Source organism: Vollenhovia emeryi, unplaced genomic scaffold (assembly GCF_000949405.1).
Source record: "Vollenhovia emeryi isolate VEMERY1.0 unplaced genomic scaffold, V.emery_V1.0 DF939344.1, whole genome shotgun sequence".
Lineage (NCBI taxonomy): Eukaryota > Metazoa > Arthropoda > Insecta > Hymenoptera > Formicidae > Vollenhovia > Vollenhovia emeryi.
The window spans coordinates 83,780-103,122 of NW_011967022.1; the positions used below are offsets into that span (position 1 = coordinate 83,780).

The 19,343-nt window shown below is 34.1% G+C and overlaps 1 protein-coding gene across 6 annotated transcripts in view; it reads left to right on the forward strand.

Moving 5' to 3' along the window:
• The first annotated feature begins 2,688 nt into the window (after window positions 1-2,688).
• The window catches only part of LOC105558442, a 23,203-nt gene continuing 6,548 nt past the window's right edge, over window positions 2,689-19,343 (forward strand). The window contains exons 1-5 of one of the 6 annotated variants that reach the window (XM_012006135.1): window positions 2,689-3,385; window positions 3,525-5,401; window positions 10,708-12,746; window positions 14,608-16,299; window positions 17,645-18,303. In XM_012006135.1, the coding sequence (XP_011861525.1) occupies window positions 10,785-12,746; window positions 14,608-16,299; window positions 17,645-18,303 (4,313 nt within the window). In that variant the 5' untranslated portion in view covers window positions 2,689-3,385; window positions 3,525-5,401; window positions 10,708-10,784. The remainder of the gene's footprint in view (window positions 3,386-3,524; window positions 5,402-10,707; window positions 12,747-14,607; window positions 16,300-17,644; window positions 18,304-19,343) is intronic. The other 5 variants (XM_012006136.1, XM_012006137.1, XM_012006133.1 and 2 more) reach the window with 5 other exon arrangements.

Below are 19,343 nucleotides of genomic sequence, written 5' to 3' on the forward strand. Positions count from 1 at the left end.
GCCTTTTCACGCGTCGCTCGTCGCTGGATTTCTCGGTACATAATTGGCCGTCATTACTTTTGTCGCTGGCAACTCTGTTGATCTATGAAAAGAGTTCAAGCGATATTTTGTAACCTCAAAGTTGTGAAATATTTACATATATCTTGAAAGGTGTTTAGTGAAAGGTGAATTTCAAAATTTAGTTTAATGTTATTGATAATTATTATATTCGATTTTTGGAAAATTTTGAATTTTGTAAAAGTATTTAGGTTTTGAGAAGTAAAAGAAGCTATTAATAACATACGGTGACTCTTTTTCACATAAGAAATTTGTATATCCAGCCATACAAGAATGAGAAGCAATTTTATTAAAATTGCATTCGCTTTTGCATAAGCCGCACAATACAACTTTTGGCACTACTGTAGTCTAAAAAGCATTAAAAATTACATTTTCATTCAAAACAATTTAATCAATAAAATTATTATTTTTTGTATTTTCTGCATTTCAGTTGATAATTGACAAATAACAAAAAGTGAGGTTAAACACAGAAGAGATTATCCAAACGATTGTATTTTACATTATTTCTCCAAATTAATTAAACTTTGCTATTTATTAAATTTATTTATTACCTACCTGATTAGTTGCCATTGCGAGAAACTCTTTAAAATTTTATGTATATTCCTCTTGTCGCTAGCGACGATAGTACCACGTGACACGTCCATCGCTAGTGACTAGCGACGTATGAAATTGCACCTTTATCGGCGCGCAGTTCTGAAAAGTCGAAATAGACGCGTAAACAACATCTTTATATTGTTATTGCGACTAATATTATCGTATGCCTCGGTGGTCTTGGAATTGGTTGAGGCGCCCGCCTAGAGAGAACGGAGGTCCAGGTTCAAACCCTGGCTGAGGTAATATTTTTCGCAATAAATTTTCCGTATTATAAAAATTGCCAGACACGGTCAAATAAAAATCATTGATGTTGTTAATTGCTTCTGGCGACTTTTACGAATATTCTTACTAGTTGATTGTGTCATAACGTTTAAAAATTTATAAATTAACATTTTACTAATGTTGATAAAATATTCCTTATTTACTGGGCTCAATTAGGGGCTTGAGTATAAATACGCGGACTCGGTCAAATATATGACAAAGAGCCATATTTTTCGATAAAAGCGTTTGTAAAAGATCTTTTCAGCCAATAAGAATTCTTCGAAAACAATTTTATTGGTACTTTTATCCATAAAAGAGGATTCAGAATGTGTTGCAAGGAGAAGGCACGTATGAACGTGTGCGCTCAGCACCAATCAGCGCCGCGCCGAGTATTCGACCGAGTTCGCACGTCTATACTCACTGTGCGGACTGATTCGCTCATACTTGACGCCGACTGAACGTATTTTTAAATGACCCCTATATGCAATCGTTGGTATTTCGTATGTAGACGTTTGTAATGCAATTAGAAAGGTTTGTGAGTCATTCGTTTGTTTGTAATTAATTAATTATTTTTCCACCGTATACTTAGCGCCAATAGATAAATTAGATAAAGTTTTTATATGGAATCGTTGGTATTTCGTATGAAGACGTTTGTAGTGCAATTAAAAAGGTTTGTGAGTGATCCAGATAATTTTAATTAAATATTTATTAAATAGAAATTAGCCGGATTCAAAATTTCATTGATTTCCTATCTATGATACGACATAAGAATTGCTTGTCACGCCATTTCAGGACATCTAGACCGAGGGGTTGTGAAAATAAAAATTTTAATATAAGCGTTGTGTTAAATTTATGGATAATATAATTGTTCCATAAATCGCCTGTAAACTGCAATAACAACTACATCTGAGAAAGTCGATATGTCGTACTCAGACTCAAAGGTAAATGGTTCAGGAAAATTATTTATATGAGTTGTTTTTGTTTTAATTATATTAATCACTAATTGTTATAACTAGCTATCCATCTCTCGCGACGTTGAGGGCAACTTCCGTGACGTATTTGCAGCTTCAACATCGCGAGAGATGGATAGTTAGTTATAACAAATAATGATTAATATAATTAAAACAAAAACAACTCATATAAATTAATTTTCCTGAACCATTTACCTTTGAGTCTGAGTAGACATATCGACTTTCTCAGATGTAGTTGTTATTGCAATTTACAGGCGATGGAACAATTATATTATCCATAAATTTAACACAACACTTATATTAAAATTTTTATTTTCACAACCCCTCGGTCTAGACGTTCTGAAATGGTGTGACAAGCAATTCTTGCTGCTACACGGAACGCTTAATCGGGTTTAATAACATCCGTAGTTAAGGGGCTGGCCAATCACAGTCATTCCATTCTTCTGAGAAGTAGTTGTGATTGGCCAGTTTTATAACTACAGATGTTATTAAACCCGATTAAGCGTTCCGTGTAGCAGCACTCATTGATAGGAAATCAATAAAATTTTGAAACCGGCTAACTTCTATTTAATAAATATTTAATTAAAATTATCTGGATCACTCACAAACCTTTTTAATTGCACTACAAACGTCTTCATACGAAATACCAACGATTCCATATAAAAACTTTATCTAATTTATCTATTGGCGCTAAGTATACGGTGGAAAAATAATTAATTAATTACAAACAAACGAATGACTCACAAACCTTTCTAATTGCACTACAAACGTCTACATACGAAATACAAACGATTGCATATAGGAGTTATTTAAAAATACGTTCAGTCGGCGTCAAATATGAGCGAATTGCGGACTGTGCCTATGACTATTCGCTGTCGCTCAGCCTTGTGCGGGAACCTTAACAACGGTTGATAAAAGGCAGTTGCGCATCTGAACTGCGCAGACGAAGAAGGAAACTTATTTCACAATTTTCTCTCTCTCTCTCTTTCTGGAGATGAATATATATGCTGGACTATCTTTATATGTCTATTGATTGTATGCGCCTGCACAATGTAAAATCTGCATACAATTTTTAAAATTTCCTTTATCTCCTCCCTGTACTTCGCCTTGTTTCGTGGGTGCGCAAAAACGACGGCTACGAGTAATCGCAATCGATGATCTTCTCGATCACTTGGTGCACTTTCGTTTACAACAATCGGTAAGTGCGCGTATAGGAACAGCCACTTCAGGTGTGACCGTTACGCTTTTAGGTTAGGACGCGATAATTAAAGAATGCGTATTGCATTGGAAAACCGTCGAGTGAAAGTGCTTGTTGTCGGGAATTTCAATGGAGCAAGCGATCCGACAACGTTATTCCCGAGCGCCCTAAAACAGACGGAGTACTAGGAAATGTTTCACGAAACACCTCGGCGGAGATATTGGCGCTTTCTCTATGGGTGATCCTCTAGCGTCACTGTCAATGCTTTCCAGACAAAAGGAAATGTCAAGAGTGGGAATCGCAGGTTAGTATTATATATCGTAAAGCTATTCTTTTGAATTGCTATGAAGGATTCAACAAAAGATATAGATTGTCTGGAGAGGTCAATGTTTATCTAAAGATCTGTCTTGTTGATTACTGTATATATATATATTTTGCATTAGTTATAGGATAAGAATAAGAAAAGAGCTCGAGGGGGAGGATGCACACAAATATTAACTGTACATTTTTATTTATAACAAATGATTGTAACATGTTAAAGCATGAAACAGACGTTGAGTAACTGAGAATCAAGTTCAGTATGTAAAAAGTCATCGATATTAAAAATCCGATTTAAATGAAATAATCAAGTTTTCTAGGCTTCAAGTACAATAATATTCATAAAACATAACCTATCGTGCACTGTACTTGTAAATTAATTGATTTGCATTGGTTCAAAATATATTTATCAATAGTTTCTATCGTAAGGAATCCTTAACGAGTAGTATTTGTTTATTTGAAGAATGTGGCATGTAAATTTAAAAGGAAACTTATTCTATCCTTTTAATTGTTCTTGTTATATTTAATTTCAACAAAAAAGTGATAATGTAATATTTGTAATTATCAGAGATTGATATGCTCAGATAATTGTTCGCTATACGAACAACGATTCAGAACTAGCTTCTTTACTTTCTTTACTCCTGTTTTCACAAGCGTCGTTTAACTTTGATCTTTTGTTAGTTTAATTCAGCCTTCGTCTCTTTCTAACATTTCCTTAAAAAGTAAAGTAAATTAAGATAAAAGTCAAACGATGTTAGTGAAAATCGGAGTTGGGGACGTAAAATAAGAGAACATCTTTTTACGATTGGGCTGGATCTTAGTGCCTGATTATATCTTTGCGTATACACCTTTTTTCAACCAAACAATATAATTTTTCACAACAATAAAATGATTATATCGACGATAACTGGCACAGTACATTTTCAATTAATACACGACGTTTCGACCAGTATTACTAGTCCTTCTCAAGTATCACCCATTAGACGTGACAGCAAGAAATAGGTGATGTATCAAAGAATACGATTGTGTAGAAGTGCATAGTCAAGAAATGGAATCACTCCGCACAGTAAAGAATATAGAGTTCAAAAAGTTGAACTACTTATCAAAGTGTCAAGCATTGTCAGCGTTTGATAGGACACTATAATTTTTGGAATAGTATTAAGTTGATGTCAAAATAGTATACGTCATTAAATACATAATCAATATCATAATGTTCTTAAAATAAGCGTTTTTTTGGAAACGCATACTGTAAAGAATTAAGAATACACAGTGTGTTCAAAAAGTTCCAGGACTGGTCGCACACGGATCAAACAACGCCATGTATTGACTCCTCTTTAATATCAAGCTTCTACATAGTCTCCCGCCAATTCGATACAACGCTTAGAACGAGTATTTAGGTCCATCATCGCCTTCTGAAACGCCTCCACTGGAATACTGTTCAGTTCCTTTGTCACCGCTTTTTCAATCGCCTCTACTGACTCATATCGATGTCCCTTCATCTTCAATTTTAGCTTGGGAAACAAAAAATAGTCTGGGAGGGACAGATCAGGTGAGTTTTGGAACGACTTTTAAAACGAATGCGGTGTGTGAGGCCAAAAGTGTTGGAGAGCGGAGAGTGGTGGCTGTTGCACGACAATGCACCGGCTCACAAGTCCATTGTTGTACAGGAGTTTTTGACGAAAAGGCAAGTTGTGAGCATCAACCACCCTGCGTACTCACCTGATCTGCCCCCCCCAGACTATTTTTTGTTTCCCAAGCTAAAATTGAAGATGAAGGGACACTGATATGAGTCAGTGGAGGCGATTGAAAAGGCAGTGACAATGGAACTGAACAGTATTCCAGTGGAGGCGTTCCAGAAGGCGATGCTGGACCTGAAGACTCGTTCTAAGCGTTGTATCGAATTGGCGGGAGACTATGTAGAAGCTTGATATTTAAGAGGGGTCAATACATGGCGTTGTTTGATCTGTGTGCGACCCGTCCTGGAACTTTTTGAATGCACTGTGTATGTATGTTCTCACTCTCTAAAGTTTTTTGAGTGGAATCTCACTCGAAACTATCTACCTACGAAATAGATTATATACTAAACTGAAAGTAAGATTCCTAAACTAAAATTAAACACTTTATCATATTACTCATCGCTCGTAAATACATTGGCCTTAATTTCCTATACTCATTTTTAAATAAAGACGAGCTTGTACTTATTCTTAGTTTAAAATTAAACAACATGAGGAAACGCCAATGTGGGTTACAAGGCAAGATGTAGCCCAATTTGTAATTCTTATATTTTGAAATGTGAATTTACATACCGTTTCTTTCCAACTTTGTTTTGCGCGCCGATTTCTTATATACTTGTACATATGTAATATAGAAATCGAAAGAATATGCAGAATTTCTTTCACTATCCAGAACTGCAGAATTTTTTAAATGTTTGTAACAAGGGCGTTCTAATTCGCCACGAGTAAACGTAAGAGCTGAAGCAGGACTATGAAATGAAATTGATTAATTTTGTTACTCCTACTCTTTATTCCAGGCTTACTCCACATATTGTAGACCAGGACTAATGTTACATTGAAATAACATGTTACATGTTTTTCTAAATATAACATTTGTTATGTTGTTAATACTTTTATGTTAGCGCTATAAACTGTGTTTATTGGGACCATATTAGTCGAAAGGCGTTTTTGGTAAACTAAAAAAAATTCTCTTGATTTCTGTATTACATATGTAGATACAAGTATATAAACCAACTGATTTCTAGTAGATTTATTGTCGAGTTAGTTTGTTTACCGACTAAAAACTATACATAATCCCAGTAAACACCAAGTAACAATAACATCAATATTATAATTTCCTACTCAACTATGTAATATAGCACGCATGTTATATTACATTTACATTGTTAAGTAGGAAATTGTCATATTGATAACATGCGTGTTATGTTACATTTACATTGTTGAGTAGGAAATTATAATATTGTTATTCACGGAGTTGAAGAAAAAGTGAATAACAGCAACTCTTGAAAGAGTGAGAATACACAAGATTGGCCTCATTTCTTTCGCATTCGATTTTGGTCACAAAGTAGGTACCAAACGAATGGTTGACGTTACTGACATTGTCCTGCATTTTCTACGAACCTAAGTAAGTTTTAGGTGGATTAAGTGATTTTTGGGAACCCATTAGGAAACCTTTTAGTCGACTCCACCTCGGTTTTGGAATTTTTGGAGCCCGATATCTCTGGAACGTTAAAATAGGTTCTGGGGCAGACGAGACCTTTTGTTTGGTTCCTACCTTGTGACCAAGATCGAGTGTGAAAAAAATTGGGTCATTTGCCTATGAACTCTTGTTCTCACTTTTTAAAAAGATTTTATTTTAAAGAAAGCAATCACCAAAATATAGTGAGTTACATGATAAAAAGAAGAAAATGGGTCATATATGTTCAATAATAAGGAAACGGAACATATAGATATGTATTTTGTTCTACAACTTTACAATTATAGTCTCTTAAGGATTCGTGGTATCTTACAAAGGTAAAGAAGTACACATCAAATACATTCGAAAGAATGTTTGCAATAAGAATGGAATTTATTAAAAATGTATGCAACAAAAGAGCAATAACTACTAATTTTTTCAGAATCATGTTCATATTATTCTACAAAAAGTCTTACAAAACCTAAAACTTAATGGATGTGTAATCAATACAATTTGATTATATCCAATTAATTATAATTGATGTTGATCGTCATATTTTGCACGAGTTGTAAGAGATAAGAATTTTAAAAGAGCAAGAAAAAGTTTAAGTGGAGATAAGACAAAGATCCCGTTCGAAGAAACGCAAGTAAAGATGGGCGCAGTTTAAATTGCTTACACAATTATTTAAACATGTGTAGCAATTAATAATTTTCCTCTACATTTAGGGAAAAATGTAATATCGAGCGTGATCGGACGCGTGAAAATATTTATTAAATAATACCTTTATTTTATCGACTGGAGAAAAGGCATTTTTGTCACATAGTAATCCTATTATAAACATTTAAAATAGGCAAGCAACATTTTTTCTTTTAGCAAACTTTTTATTAATTAAATTTTTCGAATACAAAAAGTTTGTTATGTTAATTGTTACTTTTATGTTATGTTAACGCTACAAACTGTGTTTACTGGGACCATATTAGTCGAAAGGCATTTTCGTTAAGGGTATACTAAAAAAAATTCTGATTTATAATGCCTGGTTTTTACCAACGCTATTTAACTTCTTACAATTTAATTTTAAATCATCTTTTGTTTCTTTCTAAGGGGACAGTTTGAAAAAGACAGAGGATGAATTAAACTAAGATTGAAGTTGAACGACGTTGGTGAAAACGGGCATAAAAGCTAACGTCGGTTAACCAGAGATTAGTCGGCTCCCTATCTTTTTATCTATTATTATCTAATAGTAAATAAGAAGAGACAAAGAGAATTGATTAGTCTTCAGTTAACAGTTAACGTTTGTGAAACTGGCTCTAACAATAAGTTCATAATCTCAGTTCAATGTTTTTGTGCCAGAATAGTTAGCCTGTTCTTCTTTAATATATCCGTGAAGAACGTATGTCCCAAGATTTGTACATTAGTTATAAGAGAAAGAAAAAGAAAACTTTGCAAGATGATGCAAATCATCGAAATTATGTGGTACCTGGTGCTTATATTATAGTCCTGACATAACTTGCCCGATTAGCACAGTGTTAACAACGATAAAGCTTTTAATATAAAACTTGTAATCAGTATAAGGAAATATCAGTTTTTTAGGAATTTTGCCTTTACGGAGAGAAAAGCATGCTAAGAAAAATATGAAGAGCTTAACTCTGCAATTTTTTTAGCAGGTATTAAAATTTGCAACATTTTTGATCCAATAAAGGGCAAAGTACTTTTAAATTGGATTGCCTTGTTAGCAAATTGTAAACCTTAGAAGACAAAAATCTATTTTTTTCCAAAGATTTTATCTCACTTTGGTACTCTGACTACTTTTGTTCTGTACGAAAACGTTATTTGAACTTTGAACGCTTTTGAGACGCACCATCAAGTTCAACATAAACATCTTAAATAAAAACCCCAACGTTGGCTAAAGATTATCTTTTTTCTATTTTAATATTTCTAATAATTATTAATAAACTAATAATTATTATAAGATATTTCACATTGTCCAAACGGATTTATACCTCTTGTGTATGCGTGCGTGCGTGTGTCTGTAGATGGTTATGGATGTTTATTATTTTATTAAATGTTTAAATTAATGTTCTTCTGCTGCTCAGTAGTATCTCAAGCAAACATAAAATTTAAGATGTTTTTAAAAATGTTTTATTATATTATATTGTTAATATTTTATCTTTTAAATCGTCCATGTTTCTAGGTCTTGTCTTATACCTAAACTAACTTTTCAAAGATCTTCAAAGAAAAACGTCAAATGTTTCTAATTTTATTACGCTAAAATGTTTTAGAAACGTTTTAAATACAGTTTAAGTTTGCTTGGGACTCTGCCAAAAGTAGCAGGACATCAATTTGTACATTTAATGACTGAACATCAATAACTATCTACAAACACAGGCGAGAGTAGAGGTAGTGTAAATTTGACTGAGAAACCTCCACGTAATCTTGAATAATACCGTCAGTATTTAAACCTTAAATACTCTTAACTCACAATTCGGAAAGTTTTCATTGCAAAAACGTTTGTCATCACTGTCATCAGTAATTTGAAATTGTCTCGAGTTCAGTTACATGAATATAAAATAAAAAAAATTAGCTTTTTACTTAAAATTCTTGATTATTTTTGTTTAATTATAACATTTGGCCAATAAACCAATACTTTCTGAGTACTAGAGATAACTAGTCACTTTAGAACTTTTGGTAAGTACTGTATGTATATTGTCGATACTTTAAGGCGTTCTTTATTTGATTCTTCTTTTTTTTTTGTTACAAAAATGATTTTAGCGACTCATTATTGACTAGAGATTTGCTTGACTCTATACAGGGTGTCCCAATTTAATGTCCCACCCCAAATAACTTTTTTATTTTTAACTGCAGAAAAAAACATTTCAGACAAAAGTTATTCGGTTTGAAGGGGGACACAAGATGGTACCATTAGTTTGACCTTGACGAGTTGCATGAAGGTCACGTGAAGGTCACCTTGAATTTTTTAAATGGAACCCCCTATTGTTTATTATACAGTCTTATTCTATTAATCAACAACTTTTATCTGAAACACTTTTTTATTTGCCTAATACTTTTTGAGATATTCAAGAGAAAATTTATAACTTCTTCAATATTTAGCTTACAATATCTCGATAACTGTTTGCCGGAGGGAGAAGTAGTACAGGACTTTTTTTTACTTGATTTGGTCTCAGGAATATGCTGTTGCAATAGTACTCCAATTATTGAAAATTGTTGTGTATGTAAATTTGGTGTATGTTACTATATTGGAACACTTTTACAACAGCATATTCCTGAAACCAAATCAAGTAAAAAAAGTCCTGTACTATTTTTCCCTCCAACAGACAGTTATCGAGATATCATAAGCTAAATATTGAAAAAGTTGTCAATTTTCTCTTGAACATCTCGCAAAGTATTAGGCAAATCGAAAAATGCTTCAGGCAAAAATTATTTATATTAATTAGTAGAATAAGACAGTATAATAAACAATAGGGGGCTCCATTAAAAAAATTGAAGGTGACCTTCACGTGACCTTCATGCAACTCGTCAAGGTCAAAATAATGGTACCATCTTGTATCCCCCTTCGAACCGAATAACTTTTGTTTGAAATGTTTTTTGCAGTTAAAAATAAAAAAGTTATTTGGGGTGAGACATTAAATTGGGGCACCCTGTATAATGTCTTTATATAAAAACCTATTTAATGTACAAGAGTACTGCGTACGTAGTAATTCCCGTCGATACACTATACATACAAGAAACATGTTACTTTCACAATAATCCAGAATAAAATCTAAGATTTGAGATTCTATAGAATTAAAAAATCAATATTCTAAGATACTAGTAACTTTAAATCAATAAATTGAAATAAAGTTTTCCATATACAAGGATCGAAATTCTTATGAAACATGTAATAATTTTATAGAAATGTAATAATTCTACAATTGAAAAAATTAAAACTTAAAGTAATTCTCTAGGTTAAGAGTGCCTGTAAGATGGTTTACTAAAATATTCCTATTCAAAATTTAGAATTCCAATTGACAGATTATAAAATCCAAAATATATGAATAGTAGGATACATCAAATACATAATGGTATTAATGCAAATCCAATGATCATATCTCTTTTTTTTAGATTCCTGTGTATATTAAGGACATCCACATATTCCTGAGTAAGATATCTCAGTGAAGAAAAAAAAAAATACAATTACTATGGCGGACGAGGAAGGTACAGAGTGGCTTCAAGAACTGTTGCATGACGTGCAGCTCTCCCAGTTCTTTACGCGAATTCGAGATGATCTGCAGATTACTCGTCTACATCACTTTGATTATGTCCAAGCAGAAGATTTGGAGAAGATTGGTCTGGGTAAACCGGGTGTTAGACGTCTATTGGATGCAGTAAAGAAGAGACGAAATGCTCAATGGAAGAAGAGTTTAATTACCAAAATTAAACCTGGTAGCAGCAGTAAAAGCAACAAGCGATCCTCGCAGCCTGTTGAAACCTCCTCAGTGTTGACATGTCTCATACAAGACAAAGATGTGACATTATCTATTAAATTGGGTGATGGAAGCTTCGGTGTAGTGAGAAGAGGGGAATGGACTTCGCCTTCTGGACGAACTCTACCTGTTGCTGTTAAAGTCCTCAAGGCAGATGCTCTCACACAACCGAGTGTTATAGAAGACTTTGTCTCAGAAGTTCAGGCAATGCACACTTTAGATCATTATAATCTTATTAGATTGTACGGTGTGGTGTTGTCGCAGCCTATGATGATGGTAACCGAACTTGCGCCTTTAGGCGCGTTACTTGACTATTTACATCAGCAATGTGGCAGAATCTCGATTCTCACACTCTGTAACTATGCATTGCAAGTAGCTACGGGTATGGCTTATTTAGAAGCAAAGCGTTTTCTACATCGTGATCTGGCATGCAGAAACGTCCTGCTGAGTACTATTGATAAAATCAAAATCGGCGACTTTGGTTTGATGAGAGCACTTCCTCAACAGGAAGACTGCTACGTTATGACGGAACATAAGAAAGTGCCTTTTCCTTGGTGCGCTCCTGAGTCCCTCAAGGCTCGGCATTTTAGTCATGCGTCAGATGTTTGGATGTTCGGCGTGACGTTGTGGGAAATGTTAACGTTTGGCGAAGAACCCTGGCTGGGCTTGAATGGTTCTGAAATTTTGCGTAAAATCGACCGTGAAGGCGAACGACTTCACGAGCCAGAAGCGATGCCTCCATACATGTATGAGCTGATGCTTCGTTGCTGGGCGAGAGAGCCTTCGGAAAGACCGACATTTGCTTCGTTGAAGGAGTCCTTGACTGGCATGGTACCGTCTGTAATGAAGGCTCTAACTGCCTTTGAGGAAGCAGGTAAGATGACCATCGAGTCAGGAGACCAGATTGCAATCGTTGACGGGCGCCCGGAAAATTATTGGTGGAAAGGTCAGAATCAACGAACCTTTCAAGTAGCACATTTCCCGCGCTGTCTGGTTGATCCAATGCGCCGAAAGCAGCCAGAAGACATTAGCAAACCGTTGGAGAATTCTTTCATTCATACAGGACATGGAGCGCCCTTTGGCAAGAGCTGGGGTAGTCCTGTTTACATCGACGATGTATATTTAAGAAACCCAATGGATCCTCCGGACGTATTGGTGGCAGCCTCAGCTGATAATCAAGCAAAAAAGAAATTCTCTTGCGGCACGCCACGCACCAGAAAACAATTCAATTACACCAAGTTACACAACGATGCTAGATCAAGTCCTATCAAGGTCTCGCAAACATCATTGGTTTCAGGCACTAGCCAAGAGGATACTCTGATCGATTTGTCTGCTGAGGAATCGGCAAACACATGTGTCTATGATCAAAAGGTCGCTTGTAAACGAGTGATTAACATTCTAGATGAACCTATCGATGGCGAGAGGTTCTGGCAGGATGAAGAAGGTAGAACATATGCCAATTTTCCTGGTAACGTGGATCCTGCATATTCTGATCCCTTTGATACTTCTGCGGTGTTCATGAAGCCGCCGCATTCGCGATATTATAGTCATGTGCCTACTGAAGTTACTAATCGCTATATGAAGACACAGACGTATGGAAATGTAAGCAATCCAGAGGGAGGAGATAACGTTCAAGATACCGTGAATAGTTCCGTCCTTGATTCTGCTGATACAGAGGTATATTCTTATAGCAATGTGTCAGAAACATTTTCTAATTACTTGTAATATGATGAAAATTTTCCGAATTCAAAATGATTCGTCAGTCTGAATATTCAAAATCAAGATGTTTTGAACATTTTGAACGTTTCGAAAATTAACTATTATTAAAATGTAGGTCTGCATATACATTAAACACAATAGATAATTATTAATACATATATTGCTGTGCGCGTCGGAGATTACAAAAGGGGGACTCGTTTGGCTCGCGGCACACTCACGCACTCGCGGGACCGCGCGTAAATGACAACACTCTGAATAAGCGGAAAAGCATACTCTTTTAATTGCGATCAGTTCGTACAGAATTCAAGATGGAGAACAACAACAATTCTCGATCAATAATTCTGTTTATTAGCTTCCGTTGACTTGGAGACGCCTCTCGTGTCCAGGCGCACTCTTAGTCTAACGGGCGTAACGATACAATTGTATTATACAGGGCCATTTTAATCTATGCACCCAAACTTTGTACCTAAGACAGATACGGAAAAATGGTTCAGACAAAAGTTGTTCAAGATAATGGGGGTCACCTATCTGTGTAACTAGCTTTGACCTTGAGAATACTTTTCAAGGTTATTTGAAGCTCAGAGTGGTTTTTTAAAATGGGAACCCTTATTTTTTATTCCATATTCTTATGGCTTACCTCGAGAGCTTTCCAAAACGCTATAATAAAGTATTTTTTATTAAGAACTTTTTGAGTTATTAAGGTTTGAAAGTTCCAATATTTTGACATAAATTATAAAATATCTTGTAAAATATTCTTTTTTTTTATCATCTTGCCTTAATACTTTTTTGAACAGAATAATGAGACAAATCAACCGGTATAAAGAAAACACAATTGTTAAAAAAAATTTTTTTTATTACTTGTTACAAAATTGTGTTTTCTTTACACTGGCTGATTTGTCTCATTATTCTATTCAAAAAAGTATTAAGGTAAGATGATAAAAAAAATTAATATTTTACAGAATATTTTGTAATTTATGACAAAATATTGGAACCTTCAAACCTTGATAACTCAAAAAGTTCTTAATAAAAAAATACTTTATTATAGCGTTTTGGAAAGCTCTCGAGGTAAGCTATAAGAATATGTAATAAAAAATAGGGATTCCCGTTTAAAAAACCACTCTAACCTTCAAATAACCTTGAAAAGTAGTCTCAAGGTCAAAGCTAGTTACACAGATAGGTGACCCCCATTATCTTGAACAACTTTTGTCTGAACCATTTTTCCGTATCTATCTTAGGTACAAAGAAATTTGGGTGCATAGATTAAAATGGCCCATCCTGTAATGTATTCTATTTATATTGTACAGAGTATCTTCAAAATGAATGGTCAAATTTTGCCAGTATATTCTCTGGATTTATGCATTTAATTATACGCTAATTATGTGTCCTTGTATCAAAATAATTTTAATTTTGTGATGTACTCTTTAATAGGCTGTTTTTGTAAGACAAAGTAGCATTTCTCTGTACTTGATATAAAATTACAAAACTGGATAAATTAATTATATACATTACACCATTTTATGTATTATTATATTGAAACAATTTTTATTTGTACGCCGTAATTCTCAAGAATCTTTCTAAAGCAAAAATGGAAAAGAAGAAAGTTGTCTAAAAATCAACAACTAATTATATTTTTTTCGAAAGTGATTGTGTAAATTTTCAAAAAATCTTTTTAAATAATTGTAACTAAAACTTAATGTTACTAATTTTTAACCTCTTGTTTACACGTATTATCTTATTACTATCTTTATATTATCTTTATTGTATATTATCTTTACTATTCATATCTTATACTATTTCATTTTATTTATTCTTTTTCCAGGAGACTCGCCAATATTCGATGAATTTAAACAAAGGATGCCAGCAAGACACGTTAAATTTGAATGTGAATGTACAATGTGACGACATTTCAAATCACTATAGTGAAATAGACAAGGTTAGCCCATGTGGATCAAGTTGGTCTACTTGGCCGGATGATTTACGAAATACTTCCGCCATGCAGACGTATGTTAATATTTCTGACAGTAGACCCTCATCGTCATTCGCGGTCCCAACTCCACCTCTTCCTCCTCCTCCTCCTCCTCCACCTCCTCCTCCTCCTCCTTCCCTTGGCCCAAATGTGAGTCCGCCAAAGCCCAAGTCCAATTGCGAGCTCGTGCAAAGTATGAATGAACTGTCATTGAATGTTAACTCTGATCGTCAAGAAGTTGCCACTGTTGTCAAGAAGTTGGATCCGGTGTTCTTGGCCGAGTTGGAGAAGCATTTGGGTGAAAAAGAGGCAACCAAAAACACGAACGCTAGCAACAGTAAATGCCAACAGTCAGGAATTGTTTCCGCAAATTATTTGAACTACTCATCGTTAGAGAAGCTCCGACAGAATACATCTACTCAACAGCTTTCAACGACGGAGGTTGCTGTCAGGCCTTTGTCGATCGTCCCAGCGTTAAAGCCTCCGCCGCAAGGGAAACCAAAATCGCCAGTTGCAACAATAGATCGAGCAGGCCCTTTGACGGCGCCACCTAGCAAAGTGCAGAACTCCTGGCAGTCAAAAAGCACAAATGTTCAAAGACCGCAACTCCAGAATGACCAGTGCATGTCAGAATCGGCCACTGAGACTATAGTAAGCCAGATTTGGCAACAGACGCAAACTCTGTCTCAGCAGTCAAACGTTTGCCAAGCTAGTTCGTCTACTAACCAGATGTTAATGCCCATTTCGATCCAGTCGAGCGTTAATCAGCTTCAAGAAACTGCTAGCAATGCTTCCAGTAATGACACAAACGATCAAAATCAGTATGGTTCTTGTAATGTTGCCAAAGCTACCCTTATACAAACGCAAGTTTGTCTGTCAAATCAGAATTATCCTCAAAACGCGTTACACATCAATCAGAATAATATCAAATTGTTCGAAGGAACTTCTGATATTACTGATGGTAATACAAATGAGGCCCAACATGGACCTTCTAACGTTGCCAAGGCCGCGTTTAATCAAACACAAGTCTGTTCATCGAGCAGCCAAAGTTATCTTCAAAATTCATTAGGTATTGACCAAGATGTTAATTTGCGACAAGTAAGTAACATTTCCTCTAATGCCAGAAATCAGTGCGATACAATCAGTATTTCAAAAACAAATCAAACTCAGATTTCCTCTTTAACTGATGGAAGCCAAAACTATCTTTATAATATGGGCTTTAATCTACTTCAAATGACTGCCAATCATATTTCCGACAAGAGTACGAGTGAATTTTCTCGGCATGGACATTGCAATATCTCTAAGGCTGCTTCCAATCAAGCGCAGATCTATTTATCATCAAGTCAGAATTCATCATCGAGCATGACGACAATTCCTCATCTGGGAGATTTTGCGTTGCCTCAAACCTGTCTTCAAAATGTGCCAACATCCAGCACAAGTAATACTTATGGAATCACTCACATACAGAATGATTTGCATCAATCTCAGCATTTGAAGCCTACTACACTTTTATCGGAACAAGTATATGCTGAATTGAAACAAACGGTATGTAAGTTTTGTAATTACACAGAGTTGGATACTTTGTAACTTAAAATACTCATGTTGTGTACGCAAGCCAAAATATTTCAAATAAAATTTTCGTGAAATTTTAAAGAAGAGAAACGTGACACTAGCAACAAATTTTTTGCTAATAAAAATTTCTTTGTGAAATGTCAACGCCACTTATTTTAAAACAAGGAATCATGTGATTATTTTTACATAGTTTAAATTTATAATTATTTTGCATATAAAAACAATAAAGTAAAAACATTACAAAATATTTTGTTACTTATTTTGATAATATTTTTACTTAAAGTATAAATTTTGCAAGATTTTTCGATTTTGATACTTTCATGTTCATAACGATGTGATAAATCAGTTAATATAAAAAACAATAAGTTTTATTATAAAATTTAAAACTTCTAAAATTATGTCATTTCATTTTTGAGATATATTCAACCTTATCTACAATATATGACTGAAATAAATCAGCAAGAATATAAAATAATGTAAAAATTGTTGCATTGTGATAATGTGGTCTTATAAAGTCTTATAAATAAACTAAAATTCTTAGCCAGATTGTAAAACCATTTTCAACCATAATTTAAGAATGTGGCTGTACTTTATAAAATTCCTAGACATTTTATAAAATGACAGAAATTTATGAAATCTGGCTGCATCATTATATATAAATAATTATTCGATTTTATATCAATTTTTTATATATTCTTATGAAGAAGTATTAGATAAAAATAAAGAGGCAGTTTTCTTAGTTAAGTAAAATTTCTGTAATATTTTATCCTTGTATTTTCTTATACAATTTGTAATTGTAAATTTTTTAAAAATTTATTATATATTTTGTATCAGTTTTATTTATATTTTTATTTTCTATGAAAGTATGAAAATCATGGAGTAATGTATAATTTGAGACGTTTCATATTTTACTCCAAAGTAAAAAAAGAAATATTTCGTGAATTATTTGATCTTTTTATAGCTTTACGTTAATATTTATCTGCAAGATTACTAAGAGAGAATCAAAATCTAAAAAGAACATATTTTTATTTTAAAAAATATATAATCCAAAAGGGCATGATGCTATAAAAATTTTGGTACATTATATTTTTTACCAAACTTTAACATTTTTTAAATAGTTTTCGATAAATGCACACATACATATAACAGAGATATTTTAACTAAAATTGTATGTAAAACATATAAAATTATATGTTTAATCCTTTTATGTATACTAATAATGATAATAATGTAAAAGTAATATCGCTTGCCAGATTTATTTTTAGCTAATCTTTAGATTTAAAAACAATTAATAAGTATGATTGTAATTCTTTTACAGGTCCCTAATCTAGAGCAGTTGTCTCAGAATGAATTTAATACACTCTACAATAAAACTGTTCGACAGAACATTCTCCGAAATTACTATTCAAGTAATCTGAGCAGCAAACAAAGCCAAAATTATACTCAGGAAACTGCTGGCAACCAACAGCAACAGAATATGACTGGCAAGAATCAGCCTACTCCAGGACATGCTTGCGACTTTAGTCCTTATCTGAAACAGCCGCCGATTTATAATCCTCCTCCTCCCCCTCCTCCTCCTACAATTCGAAGTCCGTTGAAAACTGGTCAGAACGGTTATGTGCAGAGTCATTATCCTGCAATCAAATGCAACCTGAATGCACCTTCCAATCTATTGCAAACTGAAGCTTCTACATCGGCTAGAAATACATTGGTGATGCTGAATGACTTTGCTGCTGCCAAGACGAATCTACAACATGCAGTTGGTACTAGTCCACCACTCACCGAAGCTTCTCAACAACTGGTAATGTCACTGAGCGATGAGTTTAGAGCAAGTAAAGTTATGAAGGTACAAAAAGATACTGTGGATGCATCGCAACAAGAAGTGTTAGCCGCGCTGCAAGCAACCGGTTGGGATACAAATCAAGCCGCGAAGCAAATCGCGAAGGACAGAAACGCCAAACTGGAGAGTCTCATGAGGTATGTACTTGGAGATGTTTCTGTGAATTGATTTATCTTTGTGAGAATATTTGTGCTAGTCAATCAAGAGCTTATGCGTATATGTTTTTGACCGAAAAATATGGTGTAACAATATGATAAAGCAATGAAGAACCATCAGCATTTGTTGCGCAAGATAATCATCGTAATACACAATTTGTAAAATTTTCGAAATTTGGAATAGCGTGATAAAGAAAGAGAAAGCTATATGCAATAGTTTTATTTATAGCAACGAAATTGTCGTCGAGTGATCTCGCCGCTGCCACCAGTTTGTTGTCGCGTGCGTTACCACCACTGACACAAGTTGTCGCCGCGCCGCGCCGCACAGTGGGACGAGAAGTTCATTTTGTGATTGAAATTCAAGCCGTGCGCCAATTCTTAACGGATCTTTATTATTTTTTTTTAATTTTTCAGGAATTGAATAAGCTATACAAATATCCTGCGCCAATTTTGATTTCGTTCTAAATTCAAAATGGCGGATCACATGAAGTGGGCATAAAATGTCAAAACTGTACGAATGCGAGTAAATTTGTAACAAACCGTGCATGTATTTACGAAAAAATATTATGTGTTGCATAGTCGATAATGACGAATCTGCAGTTTAAGTAAAAAAAGTGGTGGATCCAAAATGGCGGAAAACTTAATAAATAGATTTTGTAATATGGATGCTAACAAGATGATTATATCTTACGTAAGACCCTTTAGTAATATTAAGATATTCATCATGAGAGATTTTTTATTTTTTTAAATTTATTTAAAAGAATCAACAAATTAACAATCAATGAAGTAAAAGAGCTAAGAGCCTTGACTAGGTGTCACAATAATAAAATTCACATATATTTAAAACATAAAAATACAAACGTTTCGGCCTTTCTCTAGACCATCTTCAGTGTATGCGTATTTATAGTATACAATAAATAGTATAAAATAAATAGTATAAAATAGTATAAAATAGTATACTCTATTTATTTTATACACTGAAGATGGTCTAGAGAAAGGCCGAAACGTTTGTATTTTTATGT